Source organism: Nicotiana tomentosiformis, chromosome 5 (genome assembly GCF_000390325.3).
Source record: "Nicotiana tomentosiformis chromosome 5, ASM39032v3, whole genome shotgun sequence".
Lineage (NCBI taxonomy): Eukaryota > Viridiplantae > Streptophyta > Magnoliopsida > Solanales > Solanaceae > Nicotiana > Nicotiana tomentosiformis.
The window spans coordinates 131,029,745-131,055,438 of NC_090816.1; the positions used below are offsets into that span (position 1 = coordinate 131,029,745).

Genomic DNA, 25,694 nt, shown 5'->3' on the forward strand with positions numbered 1-25,694 from the left:
ATCCGCATGTACGTGTCCTCACCATCTGTGAGAGAATAGAATATAGAAGTTTAGAATTTCAAAGTCAACAATTTCGCACGACAAGGAATCAAATAAGTGAAATTTTCCGACAGTTCCATAGCCTCCCGAATATAAATACAGACGTCTCTGCACCGATCCGCAAGACTCTACTAAACTTGCTTGTGACTCACTTGTCACGACCCAATTCTCCCTCCGTAAGATGTCGTGACAACACCTAGTATCTACGACTAGGTAAGCCTAACAGAGATGCGAAAGTAAAAAAAATGGAAACAAAACTTAACAATTAACTGTATTAGATACTGAATAACCAATAATAATGTCGCTCGGTATATACAATAACCAAAACACTAGATGTACACAGTTTCCCACAACCCGGAACACATAAGTCACAAGTTACAGAAGGAAACTAGTATCTCTATACACTAGAGTCTAATAAAAGAAGTAAGGAAGGTAAATAACATAGGAGGGAATAGAGGGAGACTCCGAGGTCTGCGGGCGCGACAGATATACCTTGAAGTCTCTGTACAACAACAAGCACTCTCAGCTAGTAGCGGGGCTGATAAAAAGTACTTGGATCTGCACACAAAACATGTGCAGAAGAGTAGCATGAGTACACCACAACGGTACCCAGTAAATGCCAAGCCTAACCTCGGTAGAGTAGTGACGAGGTCAGGTCCGGGCCCTACTGGTATATAATAATAAGACAGATGTTATAATAAACATGAAGTAAAAATGGAGAAGACAACAATAAGTATTCACAACGCAATAACAACACCGCACAATGATATAACAATAGGGGCACTCCCTAGATACCGTCTCGTAGTCCCAAAAGTAAATATGCAGGAATAACTCCCGAGGAACCGCCTCGTAGTTTCAAAAGTAAATGTGTAGGGACAACTCCCGAGGAATCGCCTCGTAGACTCAAAGTAAATATGCAGTACAGGGGGATCTCCCGAGTAAACGCCTCGTAGTCCCAAAGTAAATATGCAGTATATGGGGATCTCCCGGGATACCGTCCCATAGTCCCAAAATAAATACGCAACTCAAACAAATGAATATAATAGTTACAACAAGAAAACCTACAATTTAGGCTAAGTACAAGTCAAGAAAGAAACATGACTTACTAAACATGCTGAAAAGAGTTCAAATAGGCAATTAGGACACGTAGACATGCTATTCTATGCTAACAAGATAACTACACATGTTAGTATACTCATATAAGATGAAAACAGGCTATTACTGAATAAAAATCAGGTTTTTCCACAAATAGCTCGTGTACGTACTCGTCACCTTGCGTACACGGTGCTCACATATCATAACAATACCATATCCTAAAGGGGATCCCCCCCCTCCCCCACAAGGTTAGGCAAAACACTTACCTCGAACCAAGCTCAATCAATCGATAGCAATGCTCTTTCCACGAATATTCGGCTCTGAATGGCCCAAGTCTAGCCAAAAATAATTGCATATCATAAATACAACTATAATAGACTAATCTAATTAATGAAATCGAGACTTTAACAAAAATTCCGAAATCCGTCCTAAAAAGTCGACCCGGGCCCACGTCCCTGAATCAGGTAAAAATCATAAAATCCGAAAGCCCATTCACTCACGAGTCCAACCATACTAAATTTATCAAAATCCGACCTCAATGACCACTCAAAACCCAAAATCAAACTCTTCAAATCCCTAGTCTCAAACTCCCAAATTCCACCTTAAATACACACTAACTAGGTGGAAAAGTAAATGGGGAAGCAAAACTATTAATAAACAATAAGCACAAGGAACTTACCTCACGAAATCCCCCGAAAATGCTCTCAAGAAATCGCCAACCCGAGCTCAAGAATGAAGAAAATGGCCAAAAATCTCGAAGCCTCGCTTAAAAGAGTTCTGCCCAGGCATTCCCGCATATGCGAACCACCAGTCGCACATGCGACGCCGCACCTGCGGAAAAATCATTGTTGGTGCAGATTCCACTTATGTCCAGGGTTTCCGCTTCTGCGGACCAGGGATCACACTTGCGATCCCGCTTCTACGGAGACCTTTCCACTCTTGTGATCCCAAACCTCCTAGGCCTCTCCGCTTCTGCGTTCAAGTTTTCGTAGAAACAACTCCGCTCCTGCGGCATTCATGTCCCACCAGTGACCCTAGGCCAAACTCCTCCAGTCCGCATCTGCAATCCTCCTCTCGCACGTACGAGTCCGCACCTGCGGTCTCCCCATCGCAGGTGCGAAAATACCAGAAACCAGAAGCTTCAGCCATTTGCCTAAGTCCAAAATCAATCCGTTAAGCATCTGAAACACACCCGAGGCCCCGGGGCCTCAACCCACTATACCAATAAGTCCTAAAATACCATACGAACTTAGTCGAGCTCTCAAATCACATCAAACAACCCTAAAAACACGAATCACCCTCCGATTCAAACTTAATAAACTTGAAACTTTAAACTTCTACAACTGATGCTAAAACCTATCAAATCACGTATGATTGACCTCAAATTTTGAACACAAGTCATATTTGACATTACGGGCCTACTCCAACTTCCGGAATCGAATTTCGACCCCGATATCAAAAAGTCCACTACCGATCAAAATCTTCAAAAATTCGACTTTCGCCATTTCAAGCCTAAATCAGCTATCGACCTCCAAACACAATCCGGACACGCCCCTAAGTCCAAAATTACCCAACGAAGCTAACGGAACTGATGAAACCCAATTCTAGAGTCGTCTTCAAATAGTTCTGACTACGGTCAAAATCCTAAGACTTAAGCTTTCGTTTTAGGGACTAAGTGTCCCTACTCACTCCGAAACCAAAAATAAGACCTCTCGGCAAGTCACATAAGCAGAAAAAGGTGCAGGGAAAACAGTAAACATGGGATTGGGGCTATTACTCTCAAAACGACCGGTCGGGTTGTTACACATAGTATTCATGAACCGCAGCATACGGCCCATGATCTCCTGGAAATCTGGTGCGGACATGAAATCCACTGGAGCTGGCTCTACTGCGGGCGCCTCGCCCTGCTCCTCGATGATAATATCCTCTACTGGATCTACTGGTGACATAACTGGAACAACTCTGGGACGTCCTCATCCCCTACCACAGGCTGGAACCCTCTCTCGGCCTCTAATAACAGGGGGAGTAGATCTTCCCTGGTCTAGAACCTCTGTAGAGCGCATTCTCACCATCTGTGAGAGAGTAAGGGGAAAATACTTAGTATTACATCAGTTGTATGATAGAAGATGAAGAAAGATAGTTTTCTAACACCCTATTGTCTCTCGAAGATAAGTACAGACGTCTCTGTACCGATCAACAAGACTCTATTAGGCTATGCTCATAACTTGTGAGACCTACGTGAACCTAGTGCTCTGATACCATGTTGTCACGACCCAATTTCACCTATAGATCGTGATGGCGCCCAACATTACCGTTAGGCAAGCCAACTAGTGGATTAAACATCTATTTTTTACTTTTAATAAATTTCTGAGTAATAAAGTTTTCCTTAATTGCAAGATTTAAGAAAAACATAAAAGTCTAAATAAAACCAAAATAATAATTTTCTACCCACAATTCTACTAAAGTGCGTGCCAAGACTTGGTGTCACAAGTGTATGAGCATCTAGTAGATTATACAAAATTCAAAATACTGTCTGAACATAAAATAGACAGAATACACATAAAAAGAGAGACACTAGGTGTTGCTGAAGGGCTTAGAGAAGGCAGCTCACCATTAGGCCCCGGGATAATGGGAATGCGCACCGGTGGGATCGCCTGATGTACCTGTCTTAGATCCTGCACAAAAAATGCAGCAAGCGTAACATGAGTACGTAAATAACGTGTACCCAATAAGTATCAAGTCTAATCTCGAATAAGTAGTGACGAGGGCCCGACTTTGACACTCACTATGGATTAATAATATTAAGATAAAAATATTTAAATAAACACAATTTATGTGATCAATAATAAATTTTCCTTAGCAGGCAGAGACAAATAATTCTTCACAATTTGACAAAATTTTTCAAATATTCATTTATCTTCACAAACTGCAATAAAATAAATATCAAGCACCGAATAATTTTTATTATTAAGCACGATTTCTGCCGATGTCGTACGGCCCGATCCGGAATAATGTGTACACTGCTGAGGGTCGAGCGGCACGAACCATAAATGCATCTATCTACTGCCGAGGCATTCGGCCTGCTCCACAAGAAGAGGAGAATGTTTTATAAGCATTTGACTTGGATATTATAGAGGGTTTTATACAACAATAATACTAATTTCATAAGCGAACTTCCACAATTTTTCCAACAATTACTAATATGATTTAGACATTTCTAATTTTTACAAGTATGATGCAATAATTCCAATTAACTCATGAATTGAGTCCTAAACACTACCCGGACAATAGCATAATAGTAGTTACGCATGGACTCTCCTCACCTCGTGCGTACGTAGCCCCCACAATTAGAGACAATTATTTATTTGAAACACCTATAGGGCAAATTTTCTCTTACAAGGTTAGACAAGAAACTTACCTTATCTCAAAGTTCACTTCCCGATCACAACTTCGCGTTAAGGCCTCAATTTGGTGCCAAAAAAATTTGAAACTAGCCAAATGTTATATAATTTAATCAATACATGCTCAATAATTTAAAATTAGATTATTAGATTAATTACCTAACCCAAATTGGTAAAATTTTTAAAATTCACCCTTTACCCATAATCTCAAGAACTCAAATATATAATTTTTATCTCATTCCATAACCATTTTCGTGGTTAAAATTTTATTTTTGTCAAAACTTAAATTTTTCATCTAAACCCTTGATTTCCACAATTTACATGTTATAATCTACCCATAATCTATGTATTTAACTCACAATGAGTAGAATTAACTTACCTCCGAGTTGCTAGTTGAATACCCCTCTCAAGAAACTCCAAAATCGCCCAAGAATGGAAGAAATGGGCTCAAAAATGGCTCAGCCCTATTTTTAAAGCATTCTGCCCAGCACGGTAAAGTCCTTCTTCGTGAACGCGGTAAAGGCTTCGCGTTCGCGAAGGCAAAATTTTCAGGCCCTTAAAATGTGCTTCGCGAACGTGAAGGCTTACCTGGCCTACCCTTCGCGAACACGTGAGCGCCTTCGCGAACGCGAAGGGTAAAAATACACTAATCCCCCGTCCTTTTATGCGAACGCGAGAAGGCTTTCGCGAACGCGTAAGCCTAAGATCCCAAGCTTCGCGAACGCGTCGCCCTTCACGCGAATGCGAAGGCAATTTCCCAGCTCCCCATTTCCTTCATCGCAAACGCGAGGGTCCTTCTGCATTCGCGAAGAAGGAAACCAGAACTGAAATTTTTGGTTTTTCCAACTTAGCTCCGGGTGGTTCAAAACTCACCCGAGCTACCAGAGACCCCGTCTAAATGCATCAACAAGTTTATAAATATAATATAGACCTGCTTGAACTCTCGAAATACGTAAAATAATAACGAAACCAAGAATCGTACCCCAAAACCGAATTGAATCAAAATATGAACTTCAAGTTTTCAAATTGCTCCGAAGGCGCCAAATCAACTTAGACTACTCGGAATGACACCAAATTTTGTGTGCAAGCCTTAAATCATTATACAGAATTATTTCCAGGCTCGGAATTCCAAACGGACCTCGATTACTCCAAACATACTCCAAACCAAATTTAAATAACCTTAAAATCTTCAAATAGTCAACTTTCACTGTTAAGCGCCGAAACGCTCCCGGTTTGTCCAAAATCCGATCCGAACATACGTCCAAGTCCAAAATCATCATACAAACCTATTGGAACTGTCAAATCCCAATTCCGAGGACGTTTACTCAAAACGTTGACCGAAGTCAAACTTGGTCTTTTAAAGCCAAACTAAGGAACCAAGTGTTCCGATTTCAACCTGAACCCTTTCAAATCCCGAACTAACTATCCCCGCAAGTCATAAAATAGTAAAAGCACATATGGAGAGTCTTATTTAGGGGAACGAGATTCTAGAAGGCAAAATGACCGGTTGGGTCGTTATAGGATTTTATTTATATTTAATAGTAAAAACTTAATTTCAAATAAGAAAAATTAACTTGGAATGTATTATGGAACTAACTTCAAATAAGGAAAAGTAACATGTATTATGGTTATTTTACAAAGTTTAAATAAGGAAAGAATTTAGTAAAAGAATATTATTTGATTAGAAAGTTCTTAATACTAGAAAATTATGAAATGACTATTCAACCCAATATGAAATCTATTTTAAAAAGTAAAAAAGGAGAACGATATTTCGCTAAAGGTTTTCGTGCTTTTAATATAATATAGATATAGATTAGCGACAATGGTGTTTGGATTTTTTTGCCAAACGTGAGGAATTCTCTTTTAACCCAAAATCTCAAACAACATAATTTTTAATTACTAAAAGATAATTAAATTGGATGGAAAATAAGAAAAGAAAAGAAGGTAGCCTCAGAGATTTTGAAAGAAGCTTGTGACTAAGAATGAAAACCTGCAGATTAGTCACAGAAATCCATATTGATTTACATTAGTCTTTAAATATTTCTTTAAACGTGTAGCCTCTTTTAATCCAAAATCAGCATAATCTTTTACTCCTAAAAAAAGTTGAATTGGATGGTCAATAAGAAAAGAAAAAGACATTAACGGAAAATAATTCTTCCAAAACCCATATAAAAGCATTAAAAACAAAAGTAACAACAAACTAAAACAAGAAAAAACTCCAAAAGATTACAACAATATTCTATAGAACAATCGGAAAAAGCATAAATAACTCACCTACTAAGGAGCAATGCATATATCGTTGGCGAAGTACTATAGATTAGCAAGTCTTTTTATACTACCGGGTCAAATAATATGGAAGGAATAAAAATTATGTTACATAATTCAAATAAGGAAAGAATTTATGTAAAGAAAATCATAGTTGATTTTGAATTCCTAAAATATTTAGATTTTTTACATAGTTTAAATAAGGAAAGAATTAATAATTAATATTTTAATTGATTCAAACTAATAATTACTTAATTAGATTATAAATTTATCCACTGTGAAATCTATTTTTAATGGGCAAAAAGGCAAACGACATTTCAACATTTCGCTAAGGCCCTTCGTGCTTTTAATATAATATAGATTATTAGTTATCTTAAAGATTGTATATGCCTGTTATAAAGGAGTAATTTTAAAAAGCGTTCTACTATAAATATGGATGTTGCTATTATAGGTAAAAAGCTATTATAGAGGAATAAAATATAACTTATAAAATCGATTATGAGATGGCTTTTATAGTGAATGAAAATTATATAGGATGTTGTTATAGAGAAGTTTGGCTGTGCGTGTATTTATATAAATTACCGTTATAGAAAAGGTAATCAATCAGATCATTTGACCGAAGCCGAGCCGAGCGACGACGCTTTGAAGCTTACCTTTTTCTCAATTCTTTAAGAGCTAGAAGATATAAAATTACACTTCCTACTATTTTATTTTACAGTTTTATTTTGAATAAATAGTCGTTTTCGTTATAGCCGTTTTACGCGAAACGCCATTTTGAAGAGTTGCACTTCTTCGTTTGAACCCAACTTGATGGTTATAAATACCAGGTTATTCCCTCGGATTTTTCTTATGAAAATTTTGAATTCTTCTTCTTCCTTCTGCATTATTTTTCAAACAAGAAAAAAATAAAATAAATGTGATTGCTACCAATCTTTGAGTTTCCTAAAACACTGAGGTTTGAAGTACCACTATACCAATGTGTGTAATACGTTATATTCTGGGATGAAATAGTCCTAAACCTCGGGAACTAGGAGGGGGTTAAATTCCTTAAGAAAATAATGTGAATACAGTGGACTCAGATTAATTTCTGTTTCTTCTATATTTTTATTTTTCGTTGTTTAAATACATTTCGTTCTAGACATTAAAAGGAAAAGAATGCTTTTGAGTATAAGAATGCTTTTGAGTATAAGTAGAAACAATTTTTTAGAAGCAAAAAAAATATTTTTTTTACTAAAGCACTTTCAAGAAAAATATATTTAAAACACTTTTTAAAAATATGATCAAATACTAATTGTTGCTAAAAAATACTTTTAAAATTAATTAACCAAATACAAACTGATTCTCACCAGAAATATTTTTTTTTAAAATACTTTTGAAAAAATAATTTTCAAAATAAGCTAATTTTAGTAGTTTCGCCAAACATGTTATTAATTATACTATTCCAAAAAAAACCTTCAATAATATGACATAGGGACGAAGTCATATTGGCCTAAGGGTGGTCAATTGATTACCCTTCGTCGAATAATTATATTATATATATAAGTAAAATATTAAATTTTAGAGGTATATAAATATATACTATTAAACATACCTTGTCGGAATTTGTTTTTTATTTCTTTCATGTTTTACAAATTTGTGACTCCGCGGCTAATCTCACCTCCAAACACGCCCCCCACCCCAAAAAAAACACACACACACACACACAGTCACAAAGTCCGTACAAAGTCATATAAACAAAACGCACATCTCATTATCACCACTTCATTCATCATTCTCTTTCTGTTTATTGCCTGAAAAAAATGAACCACCAAAACCACCACCGTCCAGCGAGAAAGAGGGGCGGCGGTGGCGGAGGAGGAGATCCAACAACAGTAGTCCAACCAGGTCAGGTAAATTTCCGACTACTCTGCCACGTCAACACCGCAGGCGGAGTCATCGGAAACTCCGGTACTGTAATAAAGAACCTCGAAGCTCAAACCGGGTGCAAAATCCGGTTCGAAGAACCTTTACCAAATTGCCACGAACGGGTTATAAACATCACTGGTGACTCAAATATAGATAAGAAAATAGGGATAAGCTATAATAACAGTGAGGAAGTTGAGGAGGTAGTGGAAGTTTCTAGAGCACAAGAAGGTTTGATTCGGGTTTACGAAAGGGTATCGCAGGTTGAAGGGAATGAAGGTGGGGCAATAGGGTGTAGATTGCTTGCAGTTAAAAGTCAAATTGGAGCTTTAATGGGAAAAGGTGGTACCATTGTAGAGGGTATAAGGAAAAGTACAGGTGCCAAGATTAAGGTTTTGAAAAAAGATCAGCTTCCTGCTTGTGCTGTACCAGAAGAAGAGTTGATTCAGGTGTGTGTTATATACACTGATGGTTTAATTAATTTTTTACACCATACGTGTAATTTAATCTTGTTATAACAGGTTACTTACCATTTTTTTGTGATTTGTTTTCATATAGTGAACAAGTTGTTTACCATTTATTCTAGGATACTAATCAATGCTATTAAATAGAGTTACCTGCAATTACCATTTAAATGATTTGATTGTGTAAATATTTTCTACACTTTCAGTACATAGAACTTATATTCTTGCTAAGATAACGAGTTTTGACCTTTATCGTGTTGTATTTTAATTTCTATGCTTTATTTGGTCGGTGTTTTTGACGGGGTCTTTTTAGTTTGAGATTGTGTGACAGTGAGATTGAGAGAACCATTTTCAGAGAACCCCTAAATTGTGACAAGTTATTGAATATTGAAATGAAGTGGACTTAGATAGAGTGGAATCAATATAGAGGATTTATTAAAACTAGTTTGGGATTGAGATTTAGTTGTTGTTGTATTGACCTTTCAAATTGTTGTCAATAGTTAGCTTAATGTGTGGTGAACTAGAAATGAAATGTCAGATCTGTAGGACTAATCTTTTCTTTAGATTTTGGTGAGAATGGTAATAGAATGTGGTTTGAAGAAAGAGGTTCTCTGGTGTGGCTACCCGCCTATGTTGACCTCTTTCCTTAAGGTGGGATGAAGAGGGAATCTGGTAAATTTGGTAATATTCGAGGTAAATCAAAGTCCCTGATATTACTGCCACATGCTTGACAGCCACACCAGACGCCGGAAACAGCCCCTCTGCCTTCTTTAAGGTAGGGGTAAGGTCTGCGTACACTCTGTCCTCCCAGATCCCACATGTGGGACTACACTGGATATGTTGTTGTTGTTGTTGTTGTATGTTTGACAGCCACACCCAAAAAAAAAAATTCGTTGAAAAAGAAAGGAGGGGAAAGGTATGTTGTCGCTTTAAATGAAACTCATGGGATGAATGTCTCAGCTTGAGTGTGGAGATCAAAACTCAGTTTGTGTATTGACGTGAGAGTTGGGAAAGTTAGTTATTACTTATATTGAGGTGAAATGAAGGACTTACTAGATCTGGAAATGGGCTTTTCTTTTGTTCCCAACGAAGAGACAGTGTTGGAGAAGCGTGTAAGCATATGGCAACTTTTGCATCCTTTTTACTATTTTCTTGTGTTCTTTTTCATTTTATCTCGGGGCATTACTCTCTTTTTGCAATTAAGATTTACATCTCATATAATGGAGAGCAAGGTGACAAATGACAAAAGAACTCCTTACTCTGATATTTTAGTTCCAAATTTGTCTTCTGTAGCGGAAAATCGAGATATATTTGTATGTGGCAAATGAAGAGATATCTATGTAGGGGAAAAATATGCATTCGGTTTATCTCTAAGTGATTGTTTAAATCAATGCAGATAATGGGTAGAACTTTGGCTGTAAAGAAAGCATTAGTTTCCGTTTCTCGGCGTCTTCAAGTCCGCTTACCATCTGAGAGAACAACAGCCCATGTTACTTCGGAAGGCGCATTCCATGAACAGTCTGTGGACTTTCTTCAGGATACCAAACCCTCGATACCACCTTTGCAGAGAAATGCCGTTAATGATTCTTCAGTAGTCCAGTCATTATCATCAGATGTTGATAGAGTTTTGAATCTGGATGCGGACAGTGCGCAAAGAAAAGTAGTCTTTAGATTGCTTTGCTCTAATGACGCTGCTGGAGGTGTGATTGGCAAGGGTGCTATTATTGTCAAAGCTTTAGAGAAAGATACTGGAGCGTCTATAAAGTTTTCCACTCCAATTGCAGGGTCAAAAGACCGTGTTGCCACCATATCTTCGCTTGAAGTTCAGTGACTATTCATTACTTCCTTTAACTTCTAGTCATGCCAGTTTTTCTATTGTGCTTCATTAATGACACTTTGACAGGTTTTTGCAAATGCTGTCTTCTCTAACTGTTTTGAGATCTTCTTTAGAGCCGGGAGCCATTGTACTCACCTGCACAAGTTGCCACAGTTCGAGTGTTTGAAAGATCTTTAGAAGTTAGCCGTGTACACAGACACATACCTGGTGTGGGGAAGGGTGGTTCCATAAGTGCAAGAATCTTATTAGTTGGATCGAGTGAAATCAAATGCCTCCACGATGAAAGGGGAAGAGTTTCATCGGATATAGGTTTATCGACGGGGGTTGAAGTACAGCTATTGGGTGCAGAGCATGCTCCAAACTGTGCTGCAGAGAATGATAAAGTGGTACAGGTATGACATAAACTACTACCTTGATCTCTATGACTTAAACTATTGACAGTTCTGTCCTTTCTTAACGTATTTCATGACCATAAAATTACTAAATTTTGTTTCACCTCTATGTTAACCAATAACGAAATGGGGAAAGAACAGATGAATATCCGACTAAATCTCAAATACAACACTCTCAAATTAGAGAATTGGGAATAAGAATTACTACCAATCCTGTTTCACTTGTATTCTTGTAAGGGTGTTATAGAAAATATGTTCAAATCTTGGATTCATTACAGTTGATTGAGTTTTATGAGAATCAGCATATACCGGCTTAATTAAGGAAGTTGTGATGACAATTAATCACATGTACTTGATATTTTAAGTCACTTATGAATCTCCAATGGAGCTTGTACTTATGGTGAATTATCAAAAGAATTTAGGCTTTAGATATGGTGGATTAACTTCATACAACTAAGTTTTAAATATTCATTAAAATGTGCCAAATACAGTTTAAGCATATCTATCTATATATTATTAAAAGCCAAGTGGCAGCCTAGAACAAAGCCACATGGCATAATTAGTTAACAATTGGTTATTTAGTTAATAATTAGTTATTGGTTATTGTTTTTGAATTTAAATATCTATAAAAAACGAAAATATAAAAACAGAAAACTACCCATTCAAATTGAGGAGTAGTTTATATATATATATATATATATATATATATATATATATATAAATAGAGGTAAAATAATTATATGATGCCAAGTGGCATAACCATAAGATGACAAGTAAAAAATATTCTAAAAATATAGATACATTATACAAAATAATTAAGGAATATGTATTTTGGACGAAGTAAAAAATGTAAAAATTAAAATTTTATATTGAATAAAATAGAAGAAAAGTCTAATCTATATCTATATATTATTAAAAGCCAAGAAAAAAGGCATCACATTGGGTATATCGTATTGACAAATAAGATGACAATTGAAATTTATTAAAACAATATGTTCTAATATGTTCAAATAAGCTCAATCACATTTTAATTTAATCAATATTTTTTAATATTGACCGCGCATCGCGCGGGTACGACTACTAGTTCATTAAAATGTACCAAATTTGAAAAAAAAATTAAAATGTTACCAATGCAATTTAAGCATATTCATTAAAATATACCAAATACAAATGAATTGTTTGCATATTCTTTTTATTTTGTTTATGTACTTCAGGTAATTCAGACAAGAGTGGGTTGCTCTAGTGGTGAGCATTGTTTTAAAAAGCGTGGGCGTAAGGCAGGGCGTTTTACATATGCCTCAGCGGGGCGTAAGCCCCATAGGTAGTCAATTTTTAATATTTTATAAAATAATATAATGACAATTAATATTTATAAACAGGTAAAATTGCATAAATATTGAAGAAAACTATATATATGTGTGCTCCATCCCCACAAAAAACTAATCAAAACAATCTATTATACGTTACTTACAAGCACAAGTAATTTGAGTCTAAAAGAATAAAGTTTTCTGTATGGAGGAACAAAAATGATGATTAACCTGCAATTTGAACTTTGAATTTGCTGCTATGAAGAAAAATGTAGTTCTCTTTGTATTTGTAAAAAAAATTAAATATTCATTGCTTTTGGGAGATATTAGCAGACTAGCGGACAAGATAAAAATTTGGAAAAACCATGAATTAGGGCTTAAATCAATAAAAATGGTCTTTACTTTTAAATTTAATACTTTTGAGTTCCTTTTTAAACCTTTTGAGTAATTACCAAACTCACTTTTGAGAATTTGGGTATTATATGAAGTACTAATTCAACAAATTTTGTTTTAATTTGAAAAAGTCTTTGGGGCTTACTCCTTACTAAAAAACGCGCCCCGAACGCCCGGGCGTACGCCCCAAACGCCCGGGCGTATGCCCCGAATGCCCGGGGTACGCCCCAAATTGCGGGGCGTACGCCTCTTGAGACTTTCGCCCCACACCATCGCCCCGGGGCGTTTTTGGTACGCCTCGCCCCGGGGCTCGCCCCAGAAACGCCTTTTAAAACAGAGGTGGTGAGCACCCTCCACTTCCAACCAAGAGGTTGTGAGTTCGAGTCACCCCAAGAGCATGGTGGGGAGTTCTGGGAGGGAGGGAGCCGAGGCTCTATCGGAAACAACCTCCCTACCCCAGGGTAGGGGTAAGGTTTGCGTACACATTACCCTCCCCAGACCCCACTAGTGGGATTATACTGGGTTGTTGTACTTCAGGTAATTCAGTTGTTGCATAACCTACTTCTAAATTATGCAATAATAATAATCAACAGTTAAACAACCTAAGTTGCTTGGACTCCTCGCTTTCGGTGCCGCACTCGTGTCGACACAATGTGAGTGTGGGATCTGTACCGGATTTGGTCAACATATACTTTGACCAAAATCGACCGAGACATTCGGTACAGATACAATGATTTCTGAAATCAAAACAAAAGATAGGGTGTGAAAGTGAAGAAAATGAAATACCTTGTATCCTGAATTTTTTATGTTAGTCCTTTTTCTTTTATCTCCTTCTCGGATTATCCCCTTGATCAATATTTTCTCCTTGGAATACCTTTGTAATTTCTCCACATGATGTCTCATAATGTAGACATATTTTTATAACTTTTTAGATATTTAGACTAATTTTTAGCAACTATTCGAGGTTTTTCAAGCTTCTATGGCATGTCATCTTGCTTCAACTTCTTAAAAAAGAAAAAAAAGTCTTCTTGCTTCGACTTCTTAAAAAAGAAAAAGAAGTCATCTTGCTTCAATTATTGCAACAGCCAGACAATCTAGCACACAGCATAAATGCTGTTGTTGCAAGTTGCAACCATTATATTTTCACTTATCTTACCGGATAAAGCTTAAACCTATTCTTCAATGTTCTTTCTTTTGAGTGCTCTCAAGCTTCATGCCTTGAAGTTCAGAAACTTCAGATACATTGAACTAACCCACGTTGCAATAATTCAAGTGGAAACTACACTAACCTTGGCTCTAGTTTAATGTCTCCTGTTCTTGTTATGGAAGTTGTTGCTGCTTGAGATGATATTACAAAACAGTCATTCCAACTACCCATAACCTGTTTTTGAACTTGAACCGTGAAGCTTACAAGTTGCTGTTCAGCTATGAGGTCTAATAGATGTTTCTAGTTAATGGTAATTACAAAGGGGAGACGAAAATCATGCCATTCACTAAGATCCAACTAGCTGGCAAAACCCAAAAATCCTTGAATGCGTTTTTGCTTTTTTTACATCTAACTGGACTGCCCTGTCTTGCTGCCCAATTTCCAGTTTAACCAATTGAACTGGCCGGTTCAGTCTGGTCTATAAATACCTATCATATTCTTATCGTAGTTCTTGTATCAAACTTCAACTAATAATTCCATTATAAAAATTCTTTAACCAAAATCTATCTGGTATGATGCGTTCATTAATGATTAATCTGTAATTAGTAATTACAATAATCAAGGAAATTAAGGTTGTGGAAAGCACCCCTCCACTAAGGGAGCAAAGTACCATATCAAAAAATAAAGAAGGAAATTAAGCTGAAAATTATTTGTTAATGTAAAACTCGAAAGAACTAGTAGCGTGTCATGTATGTCTCTTTCTGTAAAACTTGAAAGTAGTAGTGATAAAAAGTACTAAAATAGTGCCTCGGGGCTTAGTTCAAGTGGCAAAGGTTGAGGGACTTGTGACTTGGGTCATAGGTTCGAGCAGGGGCGGATCTAGGGGTGCGGGAGGGGGTTCATCCGAACCCTCTTTGCTAGAAAATTACACTGTGTATATATGGTTAAATTTTGTTTTTATGGATATATATTATATGTTGCATCCCCTTGACACAAGCCTAAAACCCAACTTAGTAGTCTAGGGTGTTCAAACTCACTTTAAGGGTGCAAGTTCGATTCCCAGTTCCCACTCTCAGAAAGTGTTCTTTTGCAAAATTTCAAGATTTGTTCTGCTTGAGTTCAGTTTTGACATTTTTTTCTCCACTCATGTAAATATCTGTCATTTGTTCTTATTTAATTACTATTAAAGTAATTGTTTTTGAAATCATTTTTTGTTTATTATTTATTATACATGATATATTTTTGCCTTTTCTTCTTAGAATGCCTTCTTTTACTATCATTTTATTTTATTCTTTTGAAAAAAGATTAATTCAAAACAAACAACCCTATTAGTTTTAATCCAACATATCGTTAGCATGATTTTTAACAATAGTTTAATTTTTGTTTAGATTCAAAATTTTTTGTTGAATCCATTTGACATTACGTTTAAATTCAAAAAAATTCGACGAACCCATTCGGCGAAACTTTTTACTGTTCACATCTTTACAGTATTGAATCCCTTTGCTCAGAATCCTAAATCTGCCATTGGTTCGAGCTTGTGCCATGCCAACTAAGCATGGTATTTAAGTGGAGAACGGTAGACGGGCCATTTATCCCTGTGTTTTGAAGGCCAGTTTATTGGTAATATTTTTATAAGGTAGTTTCTCCTTTGCAAATTGGATGTCTATAGTTGACTTGGCACATGTACCAACTATAACACAATAACAACCACGCCTAAACCTCAAGCTAGTAACTGTATATATATATATATATATATATATATATATATATATATATATATATATTTTTTTTTTTTAATTTTTTTTTATGTATCATGTCGCTCCATTTAGACCTGTATCGATCCTATATTTGAAGATGCTTAAAATTCTTTACATTTTCTACTTGCATATAAATCTCCAAGGAGAATAAACTACGCCTTAATTACACCTAATTGGTAACCCTTATACAGATTTTTTCTCTTCATTGTGCACTATTTGCGCTAAGTTTGCATGGATTCCAAGAGATTGAAGGTCTTACAAGACAGTATAATTCCATGTGATTTTAGTCTAACTATGAAGATGAAAACATATACCCTTGAATGGAAGGTGAAGACCCCTGGTCCATTGATAACTTTTTGGCTTTTTCTTTCTTTTGAATTATGGATCAGAGAAAAGTGGGTCTTATGTGCCCAAGGGTTGGTCTAATGGTAAGAGCGCAGCATGTGATGTATGTGTTAGGCGCACATCACGGGTTAGAAAGGTAGTATTTAAGTTGAGAAAGATAGTGGAACTGACCTATTATCCACCGAGATTTGAACCATCTTCTAGCTCAGAAATTTCACGGTTATCAAAAAAAGGTGGGTCTTGTGTAACTCTCTGTGGTACAAAATTCGTATTAAAATGGGTTTGAAAAGGTTATCAATGGGGCTCTTGTTTTAATCCATTAGTTGCAGAATGTTGAGTCAGGGACTCTCTTGAGTTCTGATTAACTAGAAGGGAAAGTCCTAAACCAATCAAAAAACTATAAGGGGAAGTACCTCTTGCTAACCTAAAAGTTTATTGTCCAGCGAGCTTACAAAATCTTAATGGTGGTGAGGTTAACATGCAAAGAGTTTGAGATGTGATTTTAACCCTCCATATTTTTGAAATTTTCTAGCAGGATTCATGCAATATTTCACTTTGAAATATTTTTACATTCATGTGTGGTTTATTTGCAACTGGATGATAAAGGCATTATTTTACAGATTGTTGGCGAGCATGACAGCGTGAAGAGTGCCCTTTTTCAACTTACTGGTAGGCTGAGGGAGGCCTTCTTTTCCAGTTTGGTTTCTGAAGAAGCAGTACCTAGAAATTATCCTTATTCTTCGCGCTCCCATGGAAGTCTCCATGAAATTGGTACTAGTATGCCTTCTCAGTTGGATCACTTGCCCAGCTTTTCTTCTCTTGACAAAATGGATCATCTTGGTTTTGTGCCAAATCTTGGTGGTCCTCGTACATTATTACAGGACAAACAGGTTTGAAAGATGTATCCTGTTTACTTATTGGGATTCACTCCCTCCTTTTCTTCTTTGTCTGGAATACGTCTATGGGGACTTAATGCTTGACGGTTTTTAATTGCAGTCCAAGCATAGATTGAATGGCAAAACAATCAAAGAAAGCATGGGTGGCTGGAAGAGTTCTCAAGGTGGACGTGCAAGTGGAAGGTTTGAGTTGTGACTGACATTAAATACAAAACTTATTTCATATTTTTGTATTGTCTTATAACAGAAACTTCATACCTGAAAATTTTGTTTTTTTTTACAATCAAAACTGAAGCTATATGTACCTGCTTTGTGATGTTTCTTGCTGTTTTGTTGGCTGAGCAGGATGGATGAGAATGGGGTAGCAAATAAAACCATTGTGATCACTGTTTCAGGACAAAAATTTAGTTCTGTTTATGGCGAGAATGGTTCCAATTTGGCTCGATTGAAAGAGGTAAACTCAACACCCTCCCAAAAGTAAAAAGGAATAAAATGACGGAAAAAAAGAAGAGAGGGCAACAGATCAGAGCAACAGAATGCTAAGGGAAGGGTGAGGACAGATAGGAAAGAGAACTAGGATGAACCAATGCGGTTCTGAGCCCAATTAGGGTCAGGATCAAGTTGTTAACATGATTTTATGAAATTTTCATTATTATCAACACATGAAGTTTATATTAATTGTGTTTGTTTTCTATGTTATGGATCAGATCTCTGGAGCAGCAGTCGCTCTACAAGATCCAGGTCCTGGAGAAAGTGATGGAAAGGTGATCATATCTGGTTCACCTGAACAGATCCAGATTGCACAAAGCGTTCATCAAGCCTTCATCCTCTTATAATCAGAAGATAGGTGCAGCCCCCATATGCCGATGAGATTTATTCCTTCGTCATTAGTGAATAGTTATGGTGCATTTGGCAACCTGTAAGTATGCATGCTCCATACCAAAGAGTGTTTAATTGCAAAAAAAGAGGGGCTGCCTATTATCTTACTCACTTATAAAGTAGTTCTGCTTAATAATGATTCACTAGTAAATACACCAGTCTGTAAAGTAGTTGCTAGACCTTGGGTAAATACACCAGTCTGTGTAAAGCCTTTGTGTGTGCGAAACAACAAAACACTACTGTTGCCATTGCTCTGTAAATTGGTTGAGCTAATGTGGTACCAGGTGTGGTGTACCACTTTCATTGTGGAAGTGGATCTGAGATTGAAACTCGATGGGTTTAACCTTTAAGGTTCTTACAACTGAACCTATTGCATTTATGAAATTATGGGTTCAAAATTTATACTTGTTGAAATTTAGTGATTTTTAACATACGTATTTGTGCTGTGTCGAAACTGCTGGTTTCAGTGGTTCAACTGAAGCCATGCTCCATCTGCTTCTGATCCTTTCACATCTGTCTTCGATAACTTGATCTTAATGTAACCTTCACATAGGGTGCAAATTGACTCTTGTTATTTTTATTGTTAATGGATTCTTTTATGTCAGCAACAGGAGTCCAAACTTATGGAATTAATGATCTTGTAGCGGTTGAATGAAAATAACATGGATCTTTGAGATTTTATTTTCGAATTAAATATTCTATTAAATAGAAGTAATTCATCATCATTCGGTAACACTAGACCGTTTGGAAGGAAGATTTTTTGCATGTAATTGAACAGGGAGTAGACGTGACAAATGAATGATAGATACATTTTTTAATCGAGAAAGGGTAAGGTTGCGTACAATATACCCTTGTGGTCTGGCTCTTACACTAAGCTCCGTGCATAGTGGGAGCTTAGTGTACCGGGCTGTCCGCCCTTAAAGCGCAAGTAATATATAGTTTCTACTGCAACAAGGCAAGGATAAGTTATACTGATACCGGAGATGAGCAGTAGCCATGCTCTATTACAACTATGCGCTCGAAGTCAGTTGCTTCAATATGACGAAAAAGGTTTATAACTTGAATGTCATAGTGGTATGTAATTAAAAATAGTTAACTTTATTGTGACCATACGTGAAATTAACCCTCTTTCGCGGAGATATTATGAATTCCTATCTTTCCACAATTATATATCTCTTAATCATGGTTAAGTGTAAAAAGTGAATGTGCACATTCATTAATTTAGTATAAACACCCGGTGCAAATAAATCTTTATCACCCTAGCAAAGGGAGACATTATTCAATCTGGCTGTTTCATTTGGCATGTTTTAAAGGAGAACAAGGACGTAATCTCCTTTTCCTTAAGCACAAAAAATAAAAAGACAACAGTTTTACAACAGTTTCTGCATCAATACACAAAATGACACTAATATACACGAGCACAAGGTAATAATAGGTTATACATCTGATTAATTCAGTGCTAAAACAATGACACATTTTCCTGGATCTATGATCTAATCCCTCTCTTAAACTCTATAGAATTTCACTTGGCAAATCTAATTTACTACAAGAGCTTCCTTTGGTCTTCCCAATAGTGTTAATACTGTAGCAGATATGTGCCTAGATGACAAACCAGCTGCTTCAATCTGATCAAGTGGTGATCCATGATCTATGTATCTATCTGGAAGTACCATTGACCTCAACTGCAAAGTTCAAATTCTAAAATTAAAAACGCAAAACAACAACAACAGACTCAGTATATTCCCTCAGCTGGAATCTGGGGAGGGTAGTGTGTACGTGGTCTACCTAGTGAAGGTACAAAGGCTGTTTCCAATTAAATCGCAAAAAAGAACAAGAAAAATGACAAACCTACTAGCAGAAAAGATTCTTGAATTTTATATTCTAATGTGTTTGGTATGTCATAAGTCATTTTCCATAAAAATATTTTTTGGTGTTTGGTTTGTGATTTGATGAAATTTTTGAGTTCTAAAGATTCGTCAGTTGAAACAAGTAATATGAAGTTAAAAGTTAAGATTGTTGTAAGAAAAAACTGACTTCGGTCTATAAGTTAGGGAAGTCATTTCCTCCTTCTGACGTAAAATGTTTTCCGAGGAAATGTTTTCTGGTAATCAAACACCAGAAAATGATTTCCTCTTAAAAATTTTCTTTCCTCAAAAATGACTTTCGTCGTACCAATCACACTTTTATAATGCTTTTACCTTAAGGGGTCCATCCAAAATGCTGTTTAGGCTTAGGAAATGAGAAACATGTGAGCCAAATCCTCCAATTGATCCTTCTTCAACAGTGATCAAGATTTCATGTTCTTTGGCTAATCTCCTAATAAGATCAGCATCCAATGGTTTGCAGAACCGAGCATCGGCTACTGTTACTCTTACATTATGTGTATTTAGGATGTCTGCAGCTCCCAAACATTGTTGTACTATGGAACCATATCCTAGAATGGCAACCCTTTCACCTTCTCGCAGTATTCTTCCCTTACCAACCTGTTGATATTACAATATAGACATAAATGCCAACAAAATTTAGAGCCTATTTGGTTTAACTGATTGAGAGTAGCTGATAAGCATCAAATGTTGAAAAAAATATATTCTTAAGTAGTGATATTGATTCTATAAATAAGTCTTTACGTGTTTGGATAGAGTGCTGAAGCTGATAATATACAGTTGATGTTTCGTTGTAAAAGTGCTAATAAATACTTTTTTGTCAAAATGACTAAATGTCCTTAATTTTTTTTTAAAAGTATAAATTAGAAAAATGTCTTTACAAGGAGAAGTACGAAAGAAAGAAATGAAATAGAGAGGAGTTAAAGGTTTTGTTTTGGGAAAGGTATTTCAAGAAGTACAAAAGATATTAGGGATAAAATAGTAAAAATCTTGATCAAACCAAAATTGCTTATAAGTTGAGTTGAGGGCGGCCAACTTATGACGTTTTGGTTGGTTTTGGCTTATAAGCACCTTTTGTGTTTATCAAATATGTAAATATGCAAAAAAATGGTTATAAGCTGGTTTGATCAGCTTATGAACTTACACAAACACCGTCTTAGGCATTTTTTGTTGAGATGTTAGTAGAGATGAATTGGTAATGAATTTGTACCTCAATTGGTATTCCCTTATTGTTAGGAGGAAGAAGTGCACCAACTCCATTTCCCCTAGGAAATCTGAAACAACTAGGCCTATCATCAATAGCTGCTGCTGTTGCAACCATATGCATTAGCTCTGCTTCATCTGATGGAGCCATGACTACCATATTAGGTAAACATGCCATGTATGCGACGTCAAATGCTCCACAATGTGTTGGACCATCTGCACCAACTAAACCAGCTCGGTCCATTGCAAATCGGACAGGTAATTTCTGCAGATCCACGTCGTGCACCACCTTTTTACAATTATGAAATATTAGTACAACAATCTGAAAGGATCCCATGCTTCAAATGTTATAATACCATTCTCTTAGTTACCTGGTCATAGCCTCGTTGTAAGAACGAGGAGTAGATAGCACAGAACGGTTTTAGGCCTTCTGTAGCTAAACCAGCTGCAAAGGTAACTGCATGTTGTTCAGCAATGCCAACATCAAAACAACGTTCTGGGAATCGTTTCTGGAAATAATTGAGGCCAGTTCCACCACCCATTGCAGCATGTATAGCTACAATCTTGTTATCAACTTCAGCTTCTTTAATCAGGGATTCAGCAAAGTATTGAGTATATGAAAGCGTAGACGATTTAGCCTTAAATTGCTTTCCTGTTTTCGGATCAAACTGTACCACCCCTGATAATTACAAACAAAAAACCTTAATCCTCTTTAAAATTTTACAACATAAAAAAGGGCAGCCCGGTGCACTAAGCTCCCGCTCTGCGCAGGTCGGGGGAATGGCCAGACGACAAGGGTCTATTTTACTCAGCCTTACCCCGCATTTCTGCAAGAGGCTGATTCCATGGCTCGGACCCATGACCTCCTGGTCACATGGCAGCAACTTTACCAACAAAATTTTACGACATGTAATCTTTTTATTTTATTGCCTTACCATGCATTTTATCAGCTGCTGCTTCAGCCGGAGGATAGCCTTTTCCTTTCTCTGTAACAATGTGAATTAGAACTGGTCCTGGTGCAGGCATTGATTTTACCTTCTTTAAAATAGTAATCAAATCTTCAATATTGTGTCCATCTACTGGACCAATATAATATAGTCCTAACTCCTCAAAAAGAGTTGAACCAGAAGCACTAATCATTCCCCTTGCATATTCATCAACTTTAGCTGCAACTTCATGTGCTTGAGGTCCAATTTGCTTTGTTATACTCTACAAAAACACAAGAAACATCCTCAACACCTTTGCCTAATTTCAATCTATAACTAAGACTAAACGAAAAATGAATCCGATAATACCTTTGCAGCTTCGCGAAGTTGTCTAAACTTAGTACTAGCTTGGAGTTTGCTTAAGGCACTACTGAGTGCTCCAACTGGAGTTGCAGGGCCATCTAAAGTTGCAGTTGGTAAAGAAACTTGTTCATTATCATTTAATATGACAATAAGATTCGCGTCGAGAAATCCTGCATTATTCATGGCCTCATATGCTTGTCCTGCAGTCATGGCTCCATCTCCAATTACAGAAATAACATGGTTGTTTTTGCCTAAAAGATCTCGCCCAACTGCCATGCCTGCAACACATTATTTAACCTAAGTAAACTTGGAATTTATTTGGATTTATCTACTTTTTTCCTAGTGAAAACGTAACAGCTCAGACCCAACTGTCAAGACATTGTCCGTTGTAACCCAACCTTTGGGCCATCACGGTTTTGTTCCCTTTGGCTTTAAACCAAAAGGCACCTCAATGGGATTTAAATCTTGAACTCGCCTTTTTATAGCGTCAATTTCCCCCCTATTCCGATGTGGGATTTGCCCAAGGCAAGTTTTACAGCCAACCTCTTTTCGAGTTCAACCGCCAGTTGTCCGTGAGCTGTTACAGAAAGTAATATAATGTGAATGGAAATATTACCTAAACCAGCAGAAATACTTGTTGAACTATGCCCAGCACCAAAAGCATCATAAACACTTTCATCCCTTTTAGGAAAAGGTGCTAGCCCTGAAGTCTTTCTAATTGTATGCATTTTAGACCTTCTTCCTGTTAAGATTTTGTGTGCATATGCCTGCAAATAATTTTTGTCCACTTTAGTTTGCTGATATATGATATTATGGAATTATCTATTCTTCAGGAAAATAAAGGGCAATCCGGTGCATTAAGCTCCCGCTATGCACGGGGTCCGAGGAAGGGCCGGACCACAAGGGTCTATTGTACGCAGCCTTACCCAATTTCCAAGGTTCGAACCCGTGAACTCCTGGTCACATGGCAGCAACTTTACCAGTTACGCCAAGGCTCCCCTTCTATTCTTGAGGAAAATAAAAAGAACTAGGATTTCATCACCTGATGACCAACATCCCATATAATTTTATCATCAGGAGTATCAAAAACATGGTGCAAAGCCACAGTTAAATCCACTACACCTAAACTTGAACTCAAATGCCCCCCTGTCTTTGCCACTGAATACACAATCTCTGCTCTTACTTCTGCAGCTAATTGTTCAAGATCCTGTTTTAAAATTAAAAAAATGATCAAACAATTCAAAAAAGTTGCAAGGCTTAACTTTTAATGGTTTAATTAGTAAATTACCAATTTGGATAGATTCTTCATATGCATTGGATAATTGATTGTATCCAAAAATGGTGTAGTTGGCTTTTCTCCTGAAAAATCAATCTGCCAACTATCTTTCTCTTTCTTTGTTACTATCTTTCCATTATGTTCTTCTGATCCATTCAAAGAAGCTTTTACAAGAAACTGAAACAAGGACTTTTCAAGATTAGTCGGGCCAATGAATTTCAGATACCGAACATTTAACTTTACATAAAAAAAATAGATACAGTCACACCTCTCTATAACATCCCTATATAACAACTATTAACTATAAAAATCATATTTTCCTCGAAACCGATTTTTATGTTACGTAAGAATATATATCCTCTATAACATCACTTCACTATAACAACCAAAAAATATCAGAACAAATGAAGCTGTTATAGATAAATTTGAATGTAGAATTTTCCAACAACAACAGCAACAAACCCACTGAAAATCGTCTGGGAGGGTATGTACGCAGACCTTACCCCAGACATTTCAGAAGGTAGAGAAACTGTTTCCGGTAAAAACTCGGCATAAATAGAAAATCAAATGGGGTATCTTTTTTACTTACCTTTTTCCTTGACAAATTGTGAAATCTTGGAGTTGTCAAATATGGTGAAGTAGGCTGGTTAATTCTGAATACAGGACCTGAAGAAACTGCCATATTGTATTATGATGAACAGATGAAGTTAGTTTTACTCAGAGAAAAAAATGAACAAGTCTAAATGAAGTTGATTGAATTAGTGGACACAAGAGAAGAGGGGGACAGAATTTATAATTTGTGACAAGAAAGAGAGTCTTCCTTGAATATAAATAGCAAATATCAATTCCCCATGAGATATTGTCTGTACTCTCTAGATGACAAATATTATTATTCTGCTACATTTCTAGCTCCAAAAAGGTATCACAATTTTATATACGGTAAGTTATATACACTAGTCAATAAAAAGATTTATTGTACGATAAATGAACATATTACATATTATTTTTATTAAGTTATTATATGAGTAATATTTATTTCAGCGATGTACATATCTAGGAGGTGTCGCTCAAGAAAATGAAGTTTCTTTTCCTGGCTGATTCAAGCAATGTAGCTTACGAGAGATTTAAGTAATTTCTTTTTAGTTTTTCCAACGTACCAAAAAAATAAAAAAATAGAGATGTACATATGACTGTCTTATAAGTGAACACATAGTGTAAATATTTTATTAGAACTTAAACTCATTTATAATTTATTTCCACTCCGGACAAATAATATGTTTTTGTCGTAATTGGGATTCCTAAAATCGAATAAACTTATAATACATTTTTAAAAGTTTTTCTATCACTTCGATTATGACAATTTAGTAATAATTAATAGGATAAAACTACCTTTTTTCACTTGGAAAGTTGGAATCCTTTTTACTGTACAGGATATCAAATATATTGTCTTGAGTCATTGGATCAACCGAAAAAGAATAAATTAAAAAGAAAAGGTCCTCCTTGTACTATACGAAATTGAGCGCATTTACCCTTCGTTAATACTTTAGCTCAAGAATGCCCTTACCGTCACATAGTTGGTTCATATATACCCTTAGAGTCACACAGTTGGCCCATATATGCCCTTTTCGAAACGGAATCCACCCAAACTAATTAGCTATGTCGTTAATTGTATTAAAGTGTATTACAAACACAATTTCCTTTTTATTAGTACATATTTTTCTTTACCTTTCTCTTTTCTTTCTTCTTTTTTCTTTTCTTCTCTTTTTCCCCCCCTTTTTCTTTCTCCCTTATCGAATTTCCTCCATTGCTGATGTCTTCTCCATTTTCGTCACCAATTTCACTTGACAAAACTCATGAATTCTAATTACTAAGAAAATTCTCCCATAAGAATGTTTTAATAGATCATATGTTTGCCAATTTTTTA

At 36.3% G+C, this 25,694-nt stretch overlaps 2 protein-coding genes across 2 annotated transcripts; one reads left to right on the plus strand and one right to left on the minus strand.

The window, feature by feature from the left end:
- Positions 1–8,552: 8,552 nt before the first annotated feature.
- LOC104087657 (KH domain-containing protein HEN4-like) lies at positions 8,553–18,523 on the plus strand. The gene is made up of 7 exons (XM_070175359.1): positions 8,553–9,151; positions 10,563–10,988; positions 11,117–11,395; positions 16,965–17,234; positions 17,341–17,423; positions 17,586–17,694; positions 17,948–18,523. Exons 1-7 carry the CDS (start codon positions 8,600–8,602, stop codon positions 18,074–18,076), a joined length of 1,848 nt encoding a protein of 615 aa, XP_070031460.1. The 5' UTR covers positions 8,553–8,599; the 3' UTR covers positions 18,077–18,523.
- Positions 18,524–19,424: 901 nt separating this feature from the next.
- Positions 19,425–24,565, minus strand: LOC104087656 (probable 1-deoxy-D-xylulose-5-phosphate synthase 2, chloroplastic). Its single transcript, XM_009592196.4, has 10 exons — positions 24,360–24,565; positions 23,783–23,947; positions 23,537–23,701; positions 23,111–23,261; positions 22,501–22,772; positions 22,141–22,414; positions 21,577–21,884; positions 21,213–21,494; positions 20,318–20,602; positions 19,425–19,801 (listed from the first exon to the last, which is right to left on the minus strand). The coding sequence occupies exons 1-10, from the start codon at positions 24,450–24,452 to the stop codon at positions 19,655–19,657; spliced, it is 2,142 nt and encodes a 713-aa protein (XP_009590491.1). The 5' UTR covers positions 24,453–24,565; the 3' UTR covers positions 19,425–19,654.
- Positions 24,566–25,694: the final 1,129 nt, after the last annotated feature.

Bases quoted from the DNA above. Each gene is read 5' to 3' on its own strand.
- LOC104087657 (XM_070175359.1), top strand. From the start codon at position 8,600: ATGAACCACCAAAACCACCACCGTCCAGCGAGAAAGAGGGGCGGCGGT. The intron at 17,424-17,585 runs GTTTGAGTTGTG...TTGGCTGAGCAG, and splicing joins GGTGGACGTGCAAGTGGAAG to GATGGATGAGAATGGGGTAG. The intron at 17,695-17,947 runs GTAAACTCAACA...GTTATGGATCAG, and splicing joins ATTTGGCTCGATTGAAAGAG to ATCTCTGGAGCAGCAGTCGC.
- LOC104087656 (XM_009592196.4), bottom strand. From the start codon at position 24,452: ATGGCAGTTTCTTCAGGTCCTGTATTCAGAATTAACCAGCCTACTTCA. The intron at 23,948-24,359 runs GTAAGTAAAAAA...TCCTTGTTTCAG, and splicing joins ACAATTTGTCAAGGAAAAAG to TTTCTTGTAAAAGCTTCTTT. The intron at 21,885-22,140 runs GTAAGGCAATAA...TGTAATTATCAG, and splicing joins AGCAGCTGATAAAATGCATG to GGGTGGTACAGTTTGATCCG.